Source organism: Papio anubis, chromosome 17, assembly GCF_008728515.1.
Source record: "Papio anubis isolate 15944 chromosome 17, Panubis1.0, whole genome shotgun sequence".
NCBI lineage: Eukaryota > Metazoa > Chordata > Mammalia > Primates > Cercopithecidae > Papio > Papio anubis.
The window spans coordinates 69,986,378-70,009,685 of record NC_044992.1 but is presented as its reverse complement, the minus strand read 5'-3'; the positions used below and the strand labels follow the sequence as shown (position 1 = coordinate 70,009,685).

Below are 23,308 nucleotides of genomic sequence, written 5' to 3'. Positions count from 1 at the left end.
AGGGAATGTGCAGTGGTCTGGAGGAGACCAAAAACGCCCCAGTCACTTGGTCTGTGTTTTAGTGAAAACAGCAGAGCTTGTGTGAGAGCGGCTCCGACCTGATGAGAAGTGCTGAAAAGCTCAGGCTTTCCCCGGCATGGAGCAGTGAGCCCAGGACAGAAGTGCGTTTTGTGGCTGCACTGAGACTCCAGGGCAGCCTGTGCTGAGACTCCAGGGCAGGCCGGCTGGTCCAGTCCCACCCGATCCCCAGCTGCTGTGGCTCCTGGAGCACAGGGTTCAAGGGAAAAGAGGCTGGTGCACCTGTTAGAAATCTACCCCCACATCACCCCTATCCTGCTACACAGAAGAGGTCAGACAGGACAACGAGGCCGGCCATCTCCTCAGCCCACCTCTGAGTTGAGCAGCAATGCCACCACCACATACCTGTCCCCTTCAACAGCTGACATCACCCTGTTACCTGTGGGGTGGCAGGGCTGGGCTGGCACTGGCTCAGGCGCCCCATTTCCTACACAACCAAGACAAGCTCTCCATGTTTATTTTGAGATTTCAGACAGGAAACAGAAACATCATTAAACAGGGCGAGTAGAAATAATAGTCTGGTTGAAGGCAAATAATATTTATATACATAGCTGTATGTACACATAGAGCAGACATTACACATGAAGAATCAGGGAACTTTAATTTTTAGCTGGAGTTATGATTTCCTGCCACTGACATTAAGGCTGACAGATGAGGCTCTGAAAACGCCACAGATTTAAACGGATGGAACCCAAGGGCTTTAGCTGAGCGGTTCCTTGTGCCCAGCGAGACGGGGTAGTTACAACATGCACGCCATCACCTACGAAGGCCTCTGCTTCCTGCTGTGGCACCTGGCCTGAAGCCTTTTGGGGTGGAGCCCATCTCTGCAAAGGGAGGACCCCTCCCTTACTTACTGGCAGCACACCCGGCCCTCAGCCATACTGTCCCTGCAGGGGCTCGCTGGGACACCCAGACCGGAGTCATCGCAGAAGCACGGCTGAAGGAGCTGACCCCAGCCATGCCTGTCATCTTCATCAAGGCCATTCCTGTGGACCGCATGGAGACCAAGAACATCTATGAGTGTCCCGTGTACAAAACACGCATCCGCGGCCCCACCTACGTCTGGACCTTTAACCTGAAGACCAAGGAGAAGGCAGCGAAGTGGGTCCTGGCAGCCGTGGCACTGCTGCTGCAGGTTTAGCTCACCCCCGCCTCACGGCCCACGCTCCCCGAGGCTGGACCACGACTCAGCCCTTCACCTGTGACTTATTATTTACAGGAACTGGTGGTTGCTTTTGTTCTCTTAAATAATCAAAGTGCTTTGTAACCAAGCACATCTGAACTAACCAGAGGGTGGAGGTTGGCGTGGAAGAGGTGGGGCAGATTAAAGCCTGTGGAGCCATTCAGTTGTGCCCATCTGACTCCATTCTGTACCTGATGGCCACCGTAGGGCCTGGCTCAGGCTTTGGGGAAAGGCCCCAATTCCCAGCAGCCAGAGGCAAGCATTCCAGGAAGCAAACCCTAAATCCTGACTTCCTGGCGGGGGGGTCAGTGGGGTTTGTTTTTAATATGAGCAGCATGTGGGGTGAAGGCTTGGCACTCACACCCTCCGGCCTGATGCTACATGCAAACCACCTGCCAATGAGGGGACAGGGCGTTACCCCGTAACAGAAGCTGCCGCCTCCACACAACGTCTCATCTGCCATTACTCCCCGCTCCCAAAAACAACAGGACCTTTTACAAGTAAGGAAACACACCCAAGCCCCCGCCCCCAGAGTCTAGAAGAACAAGCCGTTCCCACAAGCCAGCCCCGGACGTGTGGGGCTCTGCGGCTGTGCTGATGCAGGACACGGCAGTGAGGTAGCCAGGCCGGCTACGGCAGCAGGGTGCAGGCACAAGGGGAGAGGATTAACTAGCAACCTGGGGGATGAGGGGAGGCAGCTGTAAACGCCAGAAAAGATAGATCCCAGGGGGACCAAGACAGGGTCCTCAACATTTTTTTTTTTTTTTTGAGACAGAGTTTCACTCTTGTCACCCAGGCTGGAATGCAATGATGCAATCTTGGCTCACTGCAACCTCCACCTCCTGGGCTCAAGCGATTCTCCTGCCTCAACCTCCCAAGTAGCTGGGACTACAGGCACCTACCACCACACCCAGCTAATTTTTGTATTTTTAGTAGAGACAGGGTTTCACCATGGTGGCCAGGCTGGTCTCAAACTCCTGACCTCAGGTGATTCACTGACCTTGGCCTCCCAAAGTGCTGGGATTACAAGTGTGAACCACTGCGCCCGGCCCTCAAAGTTTCTTAGGCTTCAAAGCAAAGCAGGCTGGTGCAGCAGTTCACACCTCTAATCCCAGGATGATGGGATTACTTGAGCCTGGGCAACATGGCAAAACCATCTCTGCCAAAAATACAAAAAATGAGCCGGGAATGTTGTATGTGCCTGTAGTGCCGGCTAGTCAGGAGGCTGAGGCAAGAGGGTCGCTTGAGCCCATGAGGTCAAGTATGCAGCAAGCCATGATCATGCTACTGCACTCCGGCCTGGGTGACAGAATAGACCCTGTCTCAAAAGGGGGAAAAAAGGCAAACACACCCACTGGGAATGTCTAAGTTCAGCTTGATCATCAAGTTTTGCAAAAACATTTTTCCAAGTTTACTCACCTAAATCATGGGTTAAGAAGCATCTAGAAAATCCAAATTCTGAGGGTAATGATTCACAACAATCTTAGGGCCCAGTAGGGCTATCGGAGGGAGAAGAAAAACATCCCTCAAATCCGCCCTTCCTGGCGCCCAAGGAAGGAATCCAGCCCCTTTGCGGCTGCAGAGGAGGCAGTTTCAGCCTCCCCCAGCCTGGCTGGGCCAATACCTCTGCTGGCCAGGAGGGGTCACTGCAGCCCTTCAGGTGACCAGGGGAGCTAAAGCTGCCAGGGGCCACCAAGCAACTCACTTCAGTCCCTGGTAATAACCACAAAATGTGAAGTTTTTCCATTTTGCCTTTAAATCATGAAATAAGAGTAATCTATTCCACACATATATGTCGTGGGTAGTTGACAGAATTATCTCTAAACTTTCCAAGAGATGATTCGCACTTAAACTCCACTCCAGCGACAAAACACAGGGACTGGAGCACAACAGCCCCATGCACCTAGAACGCCGGGAGGACTGCGGCGGCGACCACCCGCTGTTCTGTGTTGCTCTGGTTGCTTTGCAGAGTTAGGGAGCCTTGGTCTGGGGAGCTCCTCGGGGAGAACCTGCCTAGGACAGCCTCGAAGGTCATTAGCCGAGACAGAGGGAGCAGTGGTGCGCTGCGGGAACAGCACTGCAGATGGCTTCAGCCGGGCTGTGGCACAATGATGTTTACTCTGGTCCCACAGAATCTGGAGGAATGCAAACTCTGTTTACCGAAAGCCTCTCTCCAAACAGAAACCCACTGCCCCTGCACATTCCTTTGGCTCCTCTAGTCTAATTGTCCCACAAAACAGAGTAATGACTAGTTTGAAGGCAAACTGTTAACTGATGTGCTGCTGCCCAGGGCAGTGTGGCCAGGCCGCCACTCCATCTATCCCCAGCCACTCAAACTGCAGTTCTGCCTGGTGCGGGGACTGCAGCTGCCCTTGTCTAAGACCAGGTGAGCCTATGAACCAGACCCCATGAAGGGTGACAGTGACTGCTGCCAGCCCTCGGGAGGGAAAGGCAAGAAGCTGCTTCTAGAGAGGCAAAGTACAGGGACTAAATCTAATCTCACTCCACGAAAGGAAAGGCTGCCATGCCCTGCAGCCCAGGAAGCTTCTCTCTGTGCAAGGGTCAAGCACCTCAAGATAAAGAGATCAGGCAGTGAGGTTACGAAAGCTGCTCCTGGAGACACTGGGGGATGTGGAGAGCTGGCTTTATAAACACACATGACGTGGATTCAAAATCCCCTGCTACTAGGTGACACAAAAACGTTTTAAGTAGATCCAACACAAAGTTCATTCTTCAAAAAATAAATTGCTAGGGCAAAAACAATCACAAGGTATAGTCCTTAACTGAACTTCAAGTCAATCAAAAAAATTAATTTTAAGACAACTGGAATTATGAACACCTTTTAGGTATTTGATGACACTAAGACATTCTTGGTAATTTTTGTTTTAGGAGTGACACTGGTGCTTTTTTGGTTAAGTATATATTTTGGGGGAAGATAACAGGATATGCACGTTATTTAGAAATAGAGACACGTGTGCATATCAGAAGAAACAAGCCAAAGTGGCTGCCTGAGGGGAGGGCAGGAAATGGCCGCAGTATTGTTTTTACTCTCTATATTTGCACATATTATTCAAATAAAATTAAAAGTAATTAAAATAACTAGAAGAAGTTGCAAGATAAACTACACATTTTTAAAAAATGAGATTTAGCCGAGAACTAAGGTGGCAGGCGCTAAGGGAGCCCATGCTGCACGCATGAGACGCCAGCACTAGCGCATGCGCCGGCCACATGGGCCCTGGCTCCTCTTGGACTCCTCACCATCCCTCCCCACAAGCCACCATCCAAAGGCCCAACCATCCAAAGCAACAGAGCTACCCCCAACATCCAGACCCAAAGAGCAGGGGCTGCAGCGGCCTCGGGAGCCTGACCCCACCTGAAGTGCAGTCCAGGCCCGGAGGAATCCAGGACACAAAGGGTCACCCAGCAAAGACCCCACCTTTAATAGCAGCCACCCCCTGCCTGGACCTCTAGGCGTCAAGACAGTCCAGAGGTACCTCAGGTGACTGTGGGACCCCACTGGTGCCTCTGGTGAAGCGGCAGGCCCCTCCTGGGTGGGCAGAGAGGGTCCTGATACTCAACTTCCAGAGTCTAGAAGGGCGCATCTCTGTAACCGCAGCACAGGGATGTCAGCGAGGCGTCCAGGCAGCAGCCCGAGATCTGGCTCCACCGACGCCCCACCCTGCAGGCTGCAGCTAGCCAGGACAGCAAGCCAGAGCCACTCTCACGAGCAACTGTGCTCTCCTCCTCCCACGTCTACATCTCCTGCACCAGTATGATCAGCTTGGAGGGGCTCCATCTGCCTTTCTGCCCCCTCATCCCTGAGCCCTTGCCCCAGGGCCTCTTCAGGACCCCCTGGGAAGGGAGAGCAGAAGGGGTTGCCCACTGCCGACCCCAACACAGGCATCTTGAGACTTAGTGGAGTGGGTACCTGATGGAAAGTCAACAGACTGCCTAATTTAGCATTCCGCTTCTAACTTTGAGGACAGTTGCCACACCCCTGAAGACGCTGCTCTGTGTTTAACTGAGAAAGGGATCAAAGAGTCCTCCGGGAGCTCTGGTTGAGTCAGAACGACCACCTGCCCCACCTGTGAACTCCCGGGAAAACCGTGCTGAGAGACGATGCTAGAGACAGCACCTGTGTGTCCTCAGAAGAAGTTCTTGATCAGTGGAGTCACCATCTTCACCCACAGCTTCACCTGGCGACTCGGCTGCTCGAAGGTGGCAGAGGACACCACCCCTGACCTCAGGTAGAGCTGCTCTTGCTCCTGAGGAAGAGGGACAGACAGGTAGTGAGGAGTCCCCTCCAGCACCACACCACATGGCCGGCTGGCCCTAGCCCAGCCCCTCAGGCCAGCCTGGAAAACCCTGACCTCCCATGTCTACCTGGCCCCGAGATTCCCAGGGTGCTCTGGTGGCAGGCAAGGCCAGGCCCTACAAGTTGCACTGTGAAACATTCCTCAGAAAAGCTAAGAAGCCGTGTTCCTGAAGACTTCTAAGGGCCGGGCACAGTGGCTCAAGCCTAGAATCCCAACACTTTTGGAAGCCAAGACAGGAGGATCACTTGAGCCCAGGAGTTTGAGGCCACCCTGGGCAACATAGGGAAGACATCGTCTCTATGAAAAAATCTAAAAAATTAGCTGGGTATGGTGGTGTGTGCCTGTAGTCCCAGCAACTTGGGAGGCCGAGGCAGGCGATGGTTTCCGCCTGGGAGGTCAAAGCTGCAGTGAGCCGTGATGGTGCCACTGCATTCCAGCCTGGGTGGCAAAGTGAGACCTTGTCTCAAAAACACAAACCAAAAGGCTTTTGAGACCAAGACATGTAAAGGACTCTTAAATTTCTTCAATTTAGAGTTGAAGAAATATAACTGGTGGGAAAAATAGTTTAAATGTTCACCCTCACTAAATGAGGAAATGCAAATTAAAATGAGGTATTTTTTAAATGAGACAGTTTTTCTTCTATCAAACTGGCACAAAGCTGTTTTGTGATGTCATTATCCTCCACGCTGATGAATGCTTAGTGCTGAGGGAAAGGGGGACAAGTCGTCTTCTAGAGTGAGCTCTGGCAACAAGAATCAAGCATCTTAAAAAGCTCCCTTTGCAAGAGTTTACCACAAGAAAATCACTATGCACTAAGATTTTTATATACAGATATTTATCATAATATTTATAACAGGGAAAAACTGGAAACCACCTAAATGTCCAACAGCCAACTTACTAACAACTCATATGACAAACCAGCATTCACCACGAACTTACTAACAACTCGTACGACACACCAGTTTTTGCCATGAGAAGAACGTTTACCTAACCATATGGGAAAGTGCCCAGAATTGGCAGGCAGAGGAAGCTGGACACGAAATACATGTCCACAACAGAATCGTCATCTGATGCTTAACGCTCTGCCTCTCTGTGTGCTGTACGCAGAAGGCAGGCAGCCAATCACCACAATGGCTTGCTTCAGTGGTTTTCCCTGCATGAAATGGTTTATTTCCGCTTTTCTTAATTTTTATAGTGAACACTTGTTAATTTCATATTTTAAAACAGGTTTAAAAACATTTATGTATGTGGCCGGGCGTGATGGCTCATGCCTGTAATCCCAGCACTTTGGGAGGCCAAGGCGGGTGGATCACTTGAGGTCAGGAGTTCGAAACCAGCCTGGCCAACATGATGAAACCCCATCTCTACTAAAAATACAAACATGGCCGGGCGCGGTGGCTCAAGCCTGTAATCCCAGCACTTTGGGAGGCCGAGGCGGGTGGATCACGAGGTCAGGAGATCGAGACCATCCTGGCTAACATGGTGAAACCCCGTCTCTACTAAAAATACAAAAAACTAGCCGGGCGTGGTGGCGGGCGCCTGTAGTCCCAGCTACTCGGAGGCTGAGGCAGGAGAATGGCGTGAACCTGGGAGGCGGAGCTTGCAGTGAGCCGAGATCGCGCCACTGCACTCCAGCCTGGGTGACACAGCGCGAGACTCCGTCTCAAAAAAAAAAAAAAAATACAAACATTAGCCAGGCGTGGTGGTGTGCACCTGTAATCCCAGCTACTCGGGAGGCTGAGGCAGGAGATTCGCTTGAACCGGGGAGGCGGAGGTTGTAGTGAGCTGAGATCGCGCCACTGCACTCCAGCCTGGGCGACAGAGCAAGACTCCATTAAAAAAAAAAAAAATTTATATATGCTTTGCCTGAAATGGTGTTCGGGATCTTTAAGAAGCTTCTCTCGTAAGAGTCTACCCTCCAAATGCTCCCTCCTCAGTGGGGCACCTGGCAGCGCTCACAGGGTCACACCGCGACTCTAGCCCTCTCTCCTCCACTGAGTCTCCAGCGCTCTCCTCGGTAACATCCGGGCCACACCTACACCCACCTTGTCGTGAGGACCACGGGTGATGACCACAGAAGCACAGCGCCAACCACAGGACAGCAGCAGCGGTGGCCTGTGCCACTCAAAGCAGCACCCTCCCTGCTCAGGAGACTGGGAGTGAGCCCTGGCAACTCCTCTACCCCAGGGGTGACAAGGGGACACCCCACACTCCAGAACCCTACAGAACGTAGCCTTGGCTTTTCCCATCAAGAGCTGGGCAAAGCCAGGCCCCGGCTTCATTTCCGCCTGCCCCCATCCCCCTGCCCCCATCCCAGGCTCAGTGGGTCCCATCCACCGGTCCATGCCACACTCCCAACTGAGCAGCCCCGCAGCCCCATGTGTCACAGACATGGGGCTTCCTAATTGCTGCTGAGGTCCCAATCCCTGGCTGGACGTGCCTGATGGAAGAGCCAGCTCTGGTCTCGGGGGGCTGGTGTGCAGGAGTCTCCACAGACCTGGCTCCAGCTTTATGTCTTCAAATGCACACCCAGCCAAGATTGCAACGAAATTCCCAGAAACACTTAGGTTTCCTCACAGACTCCACAACAGGGATGGAGAAGGAAGTCAGCTGACGAGGTTACCACGCTGTTCGAGGGAGTCTTTCTTGGGTCACAAGTGGTAAACTGTGTTCCCTGAACAAAACCAGGAAGCTTTCAGTGTTTATTGTATGTACTAAGTGGAGGGAGGGACTTCAGATTCTGATAAAAATATCTCCCCGTTCCCAGTGCCCAATGTGACTTGAATAGGAGGGCCCTTCCCTGAATTCCCAAGGAGCGCTCCGGAGACAGCTTTGGAGAGCAGGGAGCCTGTGGTGGCTGGGGCTTTAGGGACTTTCTGGGTTGTGGGGAGGCTGGAGGCTGGGCAGTCCCAGCAGGATTTGGTATCTAGGGACCGGGCACTGCAGGGCCCAGGAGAGCAGCTGCCGTCCCAGTATATAAGCATAGGTGGAATTATCTGGAAACATATTTCTGCGTTTCACAGGCAGAGAAATCAGTCTATCCCTAAAGAACGGAAGAACTACAGTAGCAGAGCTACCACCCTCCCACAGGCAAAAGCCCCTGGGACTCAGGTTTGGGAAGAAAAAGAAAATATCCTAAATATGTCATTTGAGAAAGCAGCTCCTAACCACAAGCGGCCCCAGCTTTTCTCAAGATCCAGGATGTGGGTTCAATGCTGTTACTAGGGCAGTGGGGGAGGACAGTCAGTACCAGGGCCCCAGCACAGGCCTGGAGGACTTGCTCCCCCCATCAACTCAGATCCATGCAGAGCGCATCCTGGGCCCTGGCCAAAGTCACCAAGGACTCTCTGCCGCCCTGGCGCAGAGCTGCAGTGGAAGTCTCTGCGAACAGCCCCCTGGAACTGAAGCAGAAGTCCAGGAAAGCCCGCTGTGGAAAGCTGCCGGCTCAGGTCTTTCCCACTAGCCTGGCTCCAAGGCCAGCTTGTCACCCTATTACTGGAATCTCTCAGCTTGTGGGGGCTTCCTCAGTCATTTGCTGTAAACCTCACTGTAGGAAGAAACCCGAGCAAACCCATTACCCCACTGGCCCACCCAGAGCATGACTGACCGCTGTCACTTCCTCTTGCGCCTGTCGTGGTCATGAAGCCTTTCCTGGCACCAAGGCCCCAATCGGTCACTGACAAGATTCCCAGGCTGCAGGAGGACAGATCCCAGGGAACACAGCAGTGACTATTTCCTCGTCCATCAACAAAGGCTCTGACAATTTTGCAAGTTATTCCCAAACCCTGGAGCATAAAAGCTTCACAGAGTTACCGTCCCACGCTGCTGGGCTCTGGCCTGTGGCCGTGTTATCTGCATCCCCAGGAATGGAAAAGGGAAGTTGGTGCCTTCCATGGAAAAGGGTTATTGCAAAGATCACAAATTCATGAGCCCAAGGCACCATCAAGGTCTCAGACAAAAGGGTAATAATGTGCTCCCATTTCAAAAGTCTATCCACATGTTACAGGCCATCAAATAGAGGGTCATCCAGAAGCATTCACCAGCTCCTGGTAACCTTTTATCTCCTCAAAGAGAAAATACGCTGCTATTATACAACGGAGGGCCGAAACCACTGCTGAACCCTTTATTTTTTGAGATGGAGTTTCACTCGTTGCCCAGGCTGGAGTGCAATGGCACGACCTCAGCTCACTGCAACCTCTGCTTCCTAGGTTCAAGCGATTCTCCCGTCTCAGCCTCCCGAGTAGCTGGGATTACAGGCACCTGCCACCATGCCCAGCTACTTTCTTGCATTTTTAGTAAAGGTGACGGTTCACCATGTTGGCCAGGCTGGTCTTGAACTCCTGACCTCAGGCGATCCACCCGCCTCGACCTCCCCAAGTGCTGGGATTCCAGGCGTGCGCCCCCGCGCCCGGCTCCAATGCTGAACCTTTGAAGAGCTGACCCTTTTTCTTAAAAGGGAAAGGTCCCAGGGAGAAAATGGTGGCCTCCTCTAGTGCAGATAAAGAAAAAGTCTCCAGGATGTGGGGTGCGAAGCGTCTAGGAAGTCACAGGCACGATCTTCCGAGGCTCAGCACCCATCACTGCACTCTTGGAGACCCGGAGTCTTTCCTGCTCTGCTCCGAGTCTCACTCGTTGCCTCAGGAAACAGCTCTCAGGGCAGCCCCACAGCACGGGCAAGCCTGGGCCCCAGCCACACCCTCAGCACCCTGGGAAATCCCACTTGCCATGACCAACCTGGTGAAGCTGCTGCTGCAGGGCCTCGTTCTCTGTCACGATCGCAATCTGGGCCTCCAGGTCCCGGTGAACTGACCTGTACCCAAAATTAGGAGAGCCAATCAGCGTGAGACAGGGCAGGCTGCTCCCTGCCAGGTACAGCCAGAGGCCTGCAGGGAAAAGGAAACGTGCAGACAGGAAATGAGCACAGCATCTGCCAAAGTCCTCTCCACACGCTGCTGCAATCTAAGAGAAAGGCAGCCTGCTCTGGGTGCCTGGACATGAGGGGTGGCTGCAGAGCGGCGGACAGGCCACACCAGGACCCGCTCTTCCCCCCTACCCCGGCGCGGCAGGAAGCAGGAACCCAGGACCGGGGCGCAGTCTCAGCTCAACTGCTAGTCTTTGCTTCCACCACTCACACCGTGGCCTTGTGTCCCAAGCAGGACGAGAAGCAGGCTTTCCCAGGGGAACATGGTGACGCCGCCTGCAGGACTGCTCTCATATACCCCTGCCCAGATGCCCACTGAGCCTCTCCCCAGAGAGCTCAGGGCCTTGAACCCCACTCTGAACCGCCTCTGCACATCCACACCTGCTGACACTACCTGCTAAGCTCAGAACCCGCACTGGCCATCCCTTCCTGTGAGCACTGAGAATCCTCACACGTACTTCTCAGAAGCAGCCACCTCAGTGCGCAACAGGGCAGACGGTGAAGGACAACCACGCGACCCAAGCCAGCAGATGTGGGGTTGTCACGCGGGGTGGCTGGTAAGAACAGGTCTGCCTTGAAGGCTGGCTGCCTCACCATAGGTCCTGGGTAGGCTGTCTGTGCCCTTCTGACTGAGGGACATGCGAGTCTCCCAGACCCAGCCTCCCTATTTCAAGTTGCTGATGCACCAAAACCCTGTGAGGACAAAGGGGGTCCAGGCCTGAGACCTCTGCCGTCACTGCCCACAGGGCCCAGGGACTTCCTGGCTGGACAAGGCAATGAAGGAGAAAGCTAAAGGGCCCTGTTTCTGTCACACCCAGAGAACAATATCCCCTTTTGCTGGGAAATGAGCCAGTCAGTATTACAGCTGGAGAAAAAGCAGGGCACGGGGTACACCGTGTGGCAGGGGGAGCCACGCTACGGGGACATTTCTGTAACAAGGCCACAGGCGTACTCAGAATACTAACATGTTACCTGAGATGATGACAGGCACAGTTCTGTGGCCCATTCCACACCTTCGCAAGGTCCAGGGCGGATTCCCACAGCCCAGCCCCCATCAGAACTAATTCTAAAAAGGCTGTTACCAAGACCTAGCATCCCAAACACACGTGCTGCCTGAGACGCCCTTCCTCCCATAGGGCACCCAGGCTCGGCCTGAGCTCAAGACTTCCCTCCGTGCTGCCCTCCACCGGCACTAAGAATGCTTCTCCCAGAAACTCCTGCCTGATGTCAGTGTAAGCAAGTGTGAGTGGGGGTGAGAAGGTAGTGAGGGTGAGCAGGTAATGAACAGGGGTGAGCGGGTGTGAGCAGGGGTGAGCGCGTGTGAGCAGGGGTGAGGGGGTAAAGACCAGGGGTGAGCAGGGGTGAGCGGGTGTGAGCAGGGGTGAGCGGGTGTGATCGGGGTGAGCGGGTAAAGAGCAGGGGTGAGCGGGTAAAGAGCAGGGGTGAGCGGGTGTGAGCAGGAGCAAGCAGATTTAAGTGGTTAGAGCAGGTGTGAGTGGGGGTGAGAAGGTAATGAGACTGAGCAGGTATGAATGAGGGTAAGCAGGTGGCCCCGGGTTCCTCTAGGGTGCCCTGCACTAATCCCAGCATCCCAGAGTTGCCCCTCCCCATGGGGTGTTGAGTTCTCCCCCACTGACACGCCCCTTTCAAAGGACCCACACAATCGTCATGGTCGAGTCAACACAGTACGTAACACGCACCAGGCTCCTAAAATAGCAAACGGTTTCCTAATCTTCACTTAGAGCAAGAGCATTTCCAAGAATATCTTGGGTAAGAGGTGACGAGGCCCTGCGCTTGTTCCTGTAATGGGCTCGTCTCCACCCCTCCAAGGGCCACATCAAAGCCACTTGCTGGCCTGTGTGCATCGCGCCATAAACAGGACCACCCCGCTGGGCCACTGGCCATGCAGGCCATTCACAGGACCACAGGTGTGGGCAGGCTGCCCCCTTCCCCTGGCGGCTCTGATCCAGATGGCTCACACTGCCCAGGTTGGTCCAAGCAGAACAGCACTCGTGGTCCCTCGTACACACAGCCCCCCTCCCACCCCCTCTTCCCCAGAGCATGGAGCTGGCAGAGACAAGGCGCAAGGCAGGCGTCCGCCAGCCTCAGACCAGAGACAGGAGCTTCCTCCCACCTGCCGTTGTTCATTCCAACTTTTCTAATGACAAGATGAGCCTCTTAAAACACTGGGTCTGTTGTGTGACTTGTCCAGCTGGCTCTCCCGAGCCCACGGAGGGAACAGTGACGGTGATGAGAAGGAAGGCCACACGCCCACATGGGTGATGAGGGTTAGGCTGCTCTGTGTCACACCACCATGACTCGGTGTCCACCCCACAGCTCCTAGACCACAGAATCTGATGGAGAAGGTTGGAGGTGCATGGTTCTACACACACTTTTTATTTGCCAAATCCACCTAAGCACTGGCTCCCTTCTTTGAGGCGGAGTCTGGCTCTGTCGCCCAGGCTGGAGTGCAGTGGCGGATCCAGCTCACACACAGCTCGCCTCCAGGTTCCGCCATTCTCCTGCCTCAGCCTCCCGAGTAGCTGGGACACAGAGCGCCCATGCAAGCCCGGCTAATTTTTGTTTTAGTAGGAAGCGGGGTTTTGCCGTGTTAGCCAGGGATGGTCTCGTCTCCTGACCTTGTGATCGCCCATCACCGACCTCCCCAGGGGTGCTTGGGATTGCGGGCTTGAGCCACCTTGACCTGGCTCGGCCCTGGCAGGTCACTAGGGGCCTGACCCCGGCTCAAGAGCAGGCAGGCCACCTCCAGTGTGCAACTTCATCAACTGCTTCCCCATCTACTGCTCATTCTTGACCCCAAGATAGACTGTATATGTATTTGTAGACAGTCTCTATATCTATCTATGTTTCCCATATAGAAAGAATAAGGGTTTTTCAGCAGGTGAGTGCCCAGGATTAGAGAGGTAGCTCACACTTTTAACCTACCTGAGACTGCCCATCAGCTTCCCCGCCAGACTGATTTGCACTGCAATCTTTCTCCATCAGAAAGAAAATAACGATCACAGGCCAGCCTGATGCCCTCTGGGGAGCCCTAAGGAGACAGCACGAGTCAAGCACCTGCCAGGTCCGGAGATGCCACAGGGTGCTGCTGCGAGATGCCCATACTCCAGCATGCCCCACAGGCCAGGGCAGCTGGGAACAATGGTGTTTCAAGATTTCAGCTCACAAGTCAGGAGTTTTAGCCATTGGTCTGTGTCCTGACGACAACTGGGAAGTTTCCAACTGGGGAAGGGGAATCTAAAAGCCCTTTTGGAGGTCAAGGCTGCAGTGAGCTAAGATTACCCCCACTGCACTCTAGCCTGGACAAGAGAGAAACACTATCTCCAAAAAAAAAAAACAAAAAAAAACAGGAGCCCTTTAGGTTCTGTTTCATCTCCCTCACTCTAGGCCTGAGCAGTCTGGAGCTCTGGTCAGACCTGCACCACCAGTCAGGATGTCAGGCTGTGTATACACTGGGCTAAGACTATCAGGCCTGGGACTCACTGTCGGGAAATCTGTTTCCCAGTACAAGGCCATAAACTGGTTATCACGCCCGACTCTTCATCCCAGGGCCTGACCTCTGGGCCTGACATCTTTACAATTCCAGGAACCATCCAATTAGGGAGACCTGTAGCAGGAACCATAGCCTGAAGAGGGAAGCAGCAGCCCTCTGCAGACCAAGTGCTTTTGGGAGGGGACTGACTGCTGGCAGTTCATGGGGCAGAGAGAAATGCTGCAGCCCTGGGTGCCAGAGAGGGCAGGGTGCAGGGGAGGCAAAGGCGGCTGCTACTCCACAAACACTCGCTATAAAGCAAGTGTCACGGGGACACCAGAGGAGGACCTGGACTGGAGTTGCGACTTCCGCTGCCTCCCAGCTCTAGGCCCCCTCTTCAGAAAGGACGCCTGCCCCTGCTCTTCTGCAAAGTCACTCTGCCCTGCGGAAGGCTGATCCAGGCCTCAGCACTCCTGGCCTCCATGGCAGCGCTCCCTCAGCACTCGCACCGTGACTTCTGAGCCCTTTCCAACAGGCCCTGCCCACCCTCCAATCTCAATGCCCACCACTCCCAGCGCCCCTGCTGTTCTGCAAGCCTCGTATGGTCGAGGGGCTTCTCATTTCTGTCCCCTCTGCCAGGACACTCCGGCCCCAGATGGTGGCATGGACGCTCCCTCTTCATTCAGGCCAACTGCCCGAGTCCGAGTGTCTGCTCCTCAGAGAAGCTCTCCCTGAGCCCCCTTGTAACAGACCCTGCAGCAGCCTGGAGCCTTCCCTTGCTCTGCTCTTCGTAACTCGCTCCCTGGTATTTGTAGAGATGCATCTGCTTCTTATCTGCTTTCCATCAAACTACAAGCCTTAGGAGGGCAGGGAGTTAGTCTGTCTGGTACCCAGTGATCCATTCCCAATGTGCCGAATGATGCCTGGGACACAGTTGGTACTTGTTAAATATCTGTTTGAATAAAATAAACAAACTGAGAGTAATAATGTCTCTCCCAAAAAAGGTCAAATTAAGTGTTAAAAAAGCTCTGAAGGCCAGGCACAGTGGCTCACCCCTGTAATCCCAGCACTTTGGGGAGCCAAGGCGGGCAGATCACAAGGTCAGGAGTTCAAAACCAGCCTGGCCAACATGGTGAAACCCCATCTCTTACTAAAAATACAAAACTTAGCTGGGCATTCTGGTGCGTGCCTGTAATTCTAGCTACTGGGGAGGCTGGGGCAGGAGAATGGCTTAAACCCAGGAGGCGGAGGTTGCAGTGAGCCGACTTTATGCCACTGCACTCCAGCCTGGGTGACAGAGCAAGACTCCCTCTCAAAAAAAAAAAAAAAAAGCTCTGAAGTTTAGGTTTTGTTTTATTGTATTTTATTTTGAGACAGAGTTTTGTCTTGTCACCCAGGCTGGAGTGCAATGGCGCAATCTCGGCTCAATGCAACCTCCGGCTCCTGGGTTCAAGCGATTCACTCACTTCAGCCTCCTGAGTATCTGGGATTACAGGCGGCTGCCACCACGCCCAGCTAATTTTTGTATTTTTAGTAGAGATGGGGTTTCACCATGCTGGCCAGGCTGGTCTCAAACTCCTGACCACAGGTGATCCACCCACCTCTGACTCCCAAAGTGATGGGATTACAGGTGTGAGCCACAACTGCACCCGGCCTATTTTGTTTTTGTTTTGTTTTGTTTTGTTTTGTTTTTGAGATGGAGTCTTGCTCAGGCTGGGGTACAGTGGCGCGATCTCAGCTCACTGCAACCTCTGTCTCCCGGGTTCAAGTGATTTTCGTGCCTCAACCTCGCGAGTAGCTGGGACTACCGACATGCGCCACCACACCGGGCTAATTTTTGTATTTTTAGTAGACACAGGGTTTCACTATGTTGGCCAGGCTGGTCTCAAACTTCTGGCCTCAGGTGATCCGCCCACCTTGCCCTCCCAAAGGGCTGGGATTATAGGTGTGATCCACCGCGCCAGGCCTCTGCAGTTCTAAGACAGAAGTGCACGAACATTTTAAGAGTACATGCACGAACATGTACTCCTCCCTCAAGCGCCCCCACAGTATTCTGCAATAAATCTCACAGGATTCTCAGACTCCAATAAACACATGGAGAGGACAGAAGATCTCATAGTCTTATCCTGGCAGCATAAGCGCTCGCCTGCTCTGACATCAGTACAGCTCTGAGAAACTGTAAGCGCCCACAGGCTGGTGTGTGTGCTCAGCCTGAAGCGAGCAATTTGCACCAGCACAGCACCCCTACCACACCCACTGGGTGCCCAGGGGAGAGCCGCCTCACGTGTCGCCTAGGCAAACAGGGTGGGGCTGCCCGCCTCTCGCCATCAGTTCACCTTTGGGCAGAATGCCAACTGGCCTATCAGAAAGGCAGTAAAAATAGTGACATTCTCACAACCATTAACAGACTTCCCTGTCAGCATGAGCCAGAAATCTCTTAATCCAACACCCTGCTCCGCCCTAGCCACCCACATTGTGTTGTTAATGCTAGAATACTGCATCTAGAAGAAATTGAAGTCAACATGTTAAAACTCATTTTCTGATCTTCTTCATTTCATTGCACGCCAGAGGGCAGAGCCCATGTCCCAGCAGATGGACACAGCCTGGTTCAGCACAGCATGGCTCCTGCCTGAATGTGATAATGGGATGGGCACCACTCGCTCTGTCCCTCACCTCTCCACGGAGCAGAAAGATGAAGAGAGACATGAGAACTGGCTTGACACAGTTCATACTCAGCCTCCCCTGAAGCTGCCTCTCAAGACCTCGAAGTGAGCTTACTGGCACCCAGCAGATACCACACTTTCAATGGCTGACAAGGCCGGACTGCTCCTGCCTGTACCCCACCCCCGACCAGAACCAGGTTTGGGAAGGAAAGCTCAGCACCCATCCAGATGTGTCTGCAGCAGCACAAAGCACTTCCTGTTAAGAGTCCAAATTCTACCCCAGCTCCCAGAACCTTGTCCCACCACACCTACTGGGCGAGGAGCGAGGGCCAAGCAACAGGAAACTGACAACCATGAATCAGAGGAACTGCCACCTGCCTGAGATCCAACCCAGATGCCCACCCTGCCCCACCTCCCATAGCCAAGGCGATGCAGGTGAAGAGGCCTGGCAGCACCTTCCTTCATGACCAAATCAGCACAACAAAACTACAGGGAGCAAGGCCAGAGACACAGCACCAAGGGATCCAAGACCCCCACCCCACTCCCTTCTGCCAATCTATTCGCTCAGGGACACGCAGTGTGATTTCAACCTCCACGCACCCCACCAGGCGCCTCACCCGGCCTAGGAACCGTACGGTTATTTTACAGAAAGTCAAACACGAGCCCCGTTCCCTGTGTCCTCCTGACAATCCAGAGCCATCCCCTGACTGCACAGGAAGGAGATTAAGCCAGGCCCCTCAGCTGTGGCCACAGGTAAATGTGGACTCAGAGCCAGGCTTCTACACTTCAAGTCTAGTAATCTCGATGCCAAATCACACTTGCATGACTTCTCCTGAGTATTCTAAATAGGCTCCCTTTACAAAAATCCAAATAAAAATTAATAGATAAACCATATTGCAAAAGAAGTCTCTAGTGCTTGCCTTTAAATAGTTGAGGGTTCCTCTGGTTCTTAGAAACAGCTCAATTTATTGAAATGTGATAGAGATACATGACAGATTGACAGATAAAATATGTTAAGAAATCAGCATAGTACGCAAAAGAGGTGTATCAGGCTGTTGAACGATCGGCAGATGGTTATCACACAAGAATCTTTCCAACAAGGCATCTAAGCAACTGCCAGACAGTCCTGGCAATACTTGACAACACACAAAACACTAAAGAAAAAACGCCAGCCCTCTGAATTTTCTGTCACCAGACTGCACTGAAATCCACTGGCAGCTGCTGAGCCACGGGGTCATTTCACATGAGAAGGTGCCTCTTCCCCCCACGCGGCTCTTCCTTGCATCACTACACTCATGGGGCCACCAGCAAGTTCAACACAGTCACTCCGCAAAGCCTCTTGTTGCCTGGCTCCCAGAGGAGTGCTGTGCTGACAGCAGAGTGCTGTCTGAGGGGCGAGGATCTGGAATCCACAGTCCTGGCTTACCCGCCTCTGCCCAAGGGCTTCTGGGAGCAGGAGGAGCTGAGATCAGCCCAGGCCTGTCCTACAGGAGCCTGGGTGAGGGAGTGGAGGCATCAGCGCATAGCCACCGGCAGGAATTTTCTGGGGCCGAAACACAGACACACCCAAAGAGGCACACAGCCTGTGCCCAGCAAGCGCCATGCAAGGGTAGACAGTCAGGAAATGGTCCACTGGGCCAGCCGTCCAAATCCACAAGCAGCCTGTGGCCGCCCACTCATCTCTCAACCTGACACAGGCTGCCCTGGAGGAAGTGACCATCAAAAGATGGGCCTGAAGAGGTGCTGACTTAAGATCCCACTGGCGACACAGCCACTGAGCAGGGAAGGACCCTCGCCTCTCACGTCAGCATCAAGTGACCTCTGACCTCTGGTTCCTGGCTTTAGGATGAAGCCCCTCTGCTCAGCAGCAGCTCCCTCCACGCACCATCCATCCCTCACCCACCTCTGCCAACTCTCCCCTATATCCCATCCCCCCCACGGGCACATGCCCTGGGATCCAGCTGTAAGATCATCTCCAATTTCCCACTAGTCCGGGACTCCTGGGTTGCAGGGAACGCACCCCACCCCCACACACACACCACCCACCACCACACCAGGGCCGGAGAGAGGGAGCGGCAGAAGCACACCAGTCCGGGAAAAGGCAGGACGCACCGGAAAAGCCGGTTGGATGCTTCTGTTTCAGCGGTAACTGGGGAGTCAGCTCACATTGATCAAAGCCGCTTCAGCGAAAAAACCGGTGGCAGAGTCAGAAGCTACAGGCCAGGAGCCCCCCACCCTCCAGGCTGAGTTAAGGGGCCTCCTCATCGTTCCAGCACAGTGCAGTTGAGGAGAGCAATGCCTGGTCACTCCTCTGCAGCTCCCTAGCACACGGCAGTATAGGTCTGAGGCCTCCCCAAAGGTCAAAGCTGCCCCACTGGCCAGCTCTTTCAATACCCCATCCCTAGGTACTGTTGTTATTCCCAGAAGTAATGCCAATCCAAAATTACTTTCCGCACCTGCCACAGGCTGGGGCCACCTGCCCTGAGACACTGACCACCAGCCTGGTTCAGTCACCACACATGCCAGAGATGGGCCCTGCAGGACAGTGTGGCAGTCACTTCCCGCACCAAACAATGCTACCTGCCTAGACAGGCCTGTGGGCCTCAAAGCAGCACATGGGAAGCCCTGGACAGGCCAGAAGCTTCCCATTCCAAGCCGGGAGAGTTCTTAAGGCTAGGCATGAGAATCTACTCGGGGCGTTTTTCAAACACCATGGTGGGTTCAATCCCCACAGAGCTGGATGAAGGTCTAGGGGAACCTGGGCTTCAGTTTGTTTTTTTGGTTTTTTTTATTTTTGAGATAGAGTCTCGCTCTGTCGCCCAGGCTGGAGTGCAGCGGCACAATCTTGGCTCACTGCAAGCCGTACCTCCCGGGTTCTCGCCATTCTCCTACCTCAGCCTCCCAAGTAGCTGGGACTACAGGTGCCCACTACCACGTCCAGCTAATTTTTTGTATTTTTAGTAGAAACGGGGTTTCACCACGTTAGCCAGGATGGTCTCGATCCCCTGACGTCGTGATCCGCCCGCCTCGGGCCTCCCGAAGTGCTGGGATTACAGGTGTGAGCCACCGCGCCCGGCTGGCTTCAGTATTTCTTACAATGCACCCCCCCGTTGAAAAACATTGGTTTAAAGAAAACAAAAACAAACCAGCTGAGCGCTGGAAGATCCTCGAGTCTCAACAGCACAGATGTGTGCCCACAGCAGTCCACAGCCTAGACCCCAGCCGCGGAGGCCTCCCACTCGCTCAGCTCTTCCGAAAGCCACTAGGACCAGGACAAGAGAATGAGCAAAACGGGCCTCTAGACTGCCCAGGGAGAAGCTAGAAAAGCTGCAGGCTGTACTCATGGCGCAGGGGCCTCCAGGTACCATTTCCCCTTCTCTAGACAGACTAGCCCCGGGGTTGGGGGTCCCCAGTGTCAGAAAGGAGTCATGGTCCCGCTACTAGAGGCGGGCACCCTCCCAACATCAAGAGGCCATGGGGTAAGCCCACTGCTAAGCACAAGGTTTCCAGCATGTTGTACCCATGTCTCGGAGGAGCTGCCCCTGGGATTCTGCCCCATTTCGTCTGCTCTGCCAGATACCTGAGAGGGATAAACATACAATGCAGAGTGTGACCCTCTTCCTACCACTCACCACCAGCAAGACTGTGCACAGAGCCTGCATTTCCTCAGCTATGGGGAAAAAGGGCAGACACTGGCATATAGGGAAAAAACCAAAGGCAATGGTGAGGAAAAGACAGGAAAACTGGGTTGCTGATGCCAAAACAAATGATCCCTAATGAATCCTTTCTCCCTGAAAAAGGCACTGCCAGCCAGGCGCAGTGGCTCACGCCTGGAATCCCAGCACTTTGGAAAGCCGAGATAGGTGGCTCACAAGGTCAGGCATTCAAGACCAGCCTGACCAACATGGTGGAACCCCATCTCTACTAAAAATACAAAAATTAGCCAGGCGGGATGGTACATGCCTGTAATCCCAGCTACTAGGGAGGCTGAGGCACAAGAATCACTTCAACCCAGGAGGTGGAGGTAGCAATGAGCTGAGATCACGCCACTGCACTCCAGCCAGGGCAACAGAGCAAGGCTCCATCTCAAAAAAAAAAAAAAAAGTCGGCCGGGCGTGGTGGCTCAAGCCTGTAATCCCAGCACTTTGGGAGGCCGAGACGGGTGGATCACAAGGTCAGGAGATCGAGACCATCCTGGCTAACACGGAGAAACCCCGTCTCTACTAAAAAATACAAAAAATTAGCCGGGCGCGGTGGTGGGCGCCTGTAGTCCCAGCTACTCGGGAGGCTGAGGCAGGAGAATGGCGTAAACCTGGGAGGCGGAGCTTGCAGTGAGCTGAGATCCGGCCACTGCACTCCAGCCTGGGCAACAGAGCAAGACTCCGTCTCAAAAAAAAAAAAAAAAAAGTTGCCAACAAGCAGGAACTCTGACCATCAAGACAAGGCTAAGGGCCAGGTGTGGTGGCTCACGCCTATAATCCCAGCACTTTGGGAGGCCAAGGTGGGCGGATCACCTCAAGTCGGGAGTTCAAGACCAGTCTGACCAACATGGAGAAACCCAATCTCTACTAAAAATAAAAATGTAGGCCGGGCGCGCTGGCTCAAGCCTGTTATCCCAGCACTTTGGGAGGCCGACACGGGCAGATCATGAGGTCAGGAGATCGAGACCATCCTGGCTAACACGGTGAAACCCTGTCTCTACTAAAAATACAAAAAAACTAGCCGGGCAAGGTGGCGGGCGCCTACAGTCCCAGCTACTCGGGAGGCTGAGGCACGAGAATGGCGTAAACCCGGGAGGCGGAGCTTGCAGTGAGCTGAGATCCGGCCACTGCACTCCAGCCTGGGCGACAGAGCAAGACTCTATCTCAAAAAAAATAAAAATAAAAATAAAAATAAAAAAGTAGCCAGGCGTGGTGGTACAGGCCTGTAATCCCAGCTATTCAGGAGGCTGAGGCAGGAGAATCACTTGAACCCAGGAGGAGGAGGTTGTGGTGAACCAAGATTGCACCATTGCACTCCAGCCAGGGCAACGAGAGCAACATTCCGTCTCACAGCTAAGGCATGTTCCTCTCCATCTCTTAGGAGAGGTTACGTCACCACATCTTCACAACAGCCACCAAATGATGTGACCATATATGGTCTTTGATGCATAAAAGAGACGGATTTTACACAACTGAAATTCACTTATGGGGAGGCAAGGCAGGCAGACCACTTGAACTCAGGAGTTCAAAATCAGCCTGGGCAACATGGTAAACTCCCATCTCTACAAAAACACAAAAAATTAGCTAGACGTGGTGGCACACACCTGTAGTCCCAGCTACTCAGGAGGCTAAGGTGGGAGGATCGCTTGAACTGGGAAGTGGAGGTTGCAGTGAACTGAGATCATACTACTGCACTCCAGCCTGGCAAACAGAGCAAGACTGCCTCGGGAAAAAAAAAAAAAAAACCACTTGGGAAGATGAATGCTCTCCTCTCCCCAAGTCATGGGACAGCTATGCTGTGCCTGCAAGGGCTGCTGGGAAGGTAAGAAGGGAGAAGTGCAGTGCTCTAACAGGCAGGTGCCAGGGCTCCCCCACCCCCTGCCCGTGCTTGTGGCTGTCCCACGCTGGGCCGTCCTCCAGCCAGCTGCTGCGCACCTTTGGCATGGAACGTCCAGCCCCTCCGCCAGTACTCCTGCAGCTGGACCCGCTCCTGCTGTCCCAGGCTGCACACCTCGCTGTAGAACTGCCGCTCGATGTGCACATAGGCCGCTGGGATGGCGCCAGCCACTCCCTTGGCCCCAAAGAAGCCATTCACCTCTGGTGAGGCCAGCAGGATCTGGTACTCAGCCCGAGTGCCCAAGACCAGGTCCATGTAGGCCTGGGTCAGGTTGAAGTAGCCAGTGGTGAGGTAGACCTTTGCACCACGCTCCGCCTCAGTCAACAGGGTCTCAGTGACAATCTCATCGATTTGAATCTCGAAGGGCTTCATCTGAATCAGCGGATAAATCCAGGTGTCAGGGGCTGGTCTGCGATCCCCAGCAGCTGCTGCATCTTCCTGGGTCAAAAGGGAGTTGCTGTGGAAGGTCTGGGCATGCAGCATCTGCTGGCGGGTCCTGGCTGAGTTGATCACATCCATGACCCTCTTATTGGCTGCCTTGCAGTACTCGGCCCGGTCACCTAGAGGAAGACGTGAGAGAGGAGTGAAGGGAAGAGAAAGAAAGGATCTAGATTCTGCCCAGCTCAGGGGACGGGGCATGTGACAGGCAGGTGCAGATGCTACAACTGGATGTTCACTGAACACACGCTGAGTGGGCCCAGGACCCCAAGCCCAGAGCGAGGCTCCTCTGGGGATACAGTTTGCCCAAGACAAGGGCCTGGCCCACAGCAGCCCACACTTAGGCAGAAGTGAAAGGCATGTCAACCTATCAGTCCAATTACAAACAAGTTTAAACCCAGGCAAGACAAACTGACAGAGGGAGAAATTAGGATAGTGGTTACCTTGGGGGTAATTCTTTGCAGGGGCACATACAGGGGGCCTCCAGGAAGCGGGTCCACTAGGAACAGGTTCATGGCTGTATACTTACGACTGGCGCTCGGGGTGCATGTTCTACTTCATTAAGGAAGCTCAGTCAAATAAAGACATACAAGTATAACCAAAAAAGGAGCATGCGTA

The 23,308-nt window shown here is 53.7% G+C and overlaps 2 protein-coding genes across 11 annotated transcripts in view; one reads left to right on the top strand and one right to left on the bottom strand.

Moving 5' to 3' along the window:
* LOC116271086 (dynein heavy chain 17, axonemal-like) overlaps positions 1-1,424 on the top strand; it is a 46,423-nt gene extending 44,999 nt beyond the window's left edge. The window contains exon 27 of the mRNA XM_031657832.1: positions 972-1,424. Coding sequence (XP_031513692.1) covers positions 972-1,219 — 248 coding nt within the window. The 3' untranslated portion in view covers positions 1,220-1,424. The remainder of the gene's footprint in view (positions 1-971) is intronic.
* The window catches only part of PGS1 (phosphatidylglycerophosphate synthase 1), a 48,645-nt gene continuing 25,856 nt past the window's right edge, over positions 520-23,308 (bottom strand). Inside the window, exons 7-10 of one of the 10 annotated variants that reach the window (XR_002517821.2) lie at positions 22,291-22,812; positions 10,312-10,460; positions 5,347-5,526; positions 520-1,064 (exon numbers count right to left, since the gene is read on the bottom strand). Coding sequence is in view for 9 of the 10 variants with exons in the window: in XM_021928068.2 (XP_021783760.1) it covers positions 5,407-5,526; positions 10,312-10,460; positions 22,291-22,812 (791 nt within the window). In the remaining variant the exon portion in view is untranslated. Of the gene's footprint in view, positions 1,154-2,484; positions 3,397-5,346; positions 5,527-7,383; positions 8,252-10,311; positions 10,461-22,290; positions 22,813-23,308 lie in introns of those variants that run through there. The other 9 variants (XM_021928068.2, XM_003913518.4, XM_009191357.4 and 6 more) reach the window with 9 other exon arrangements.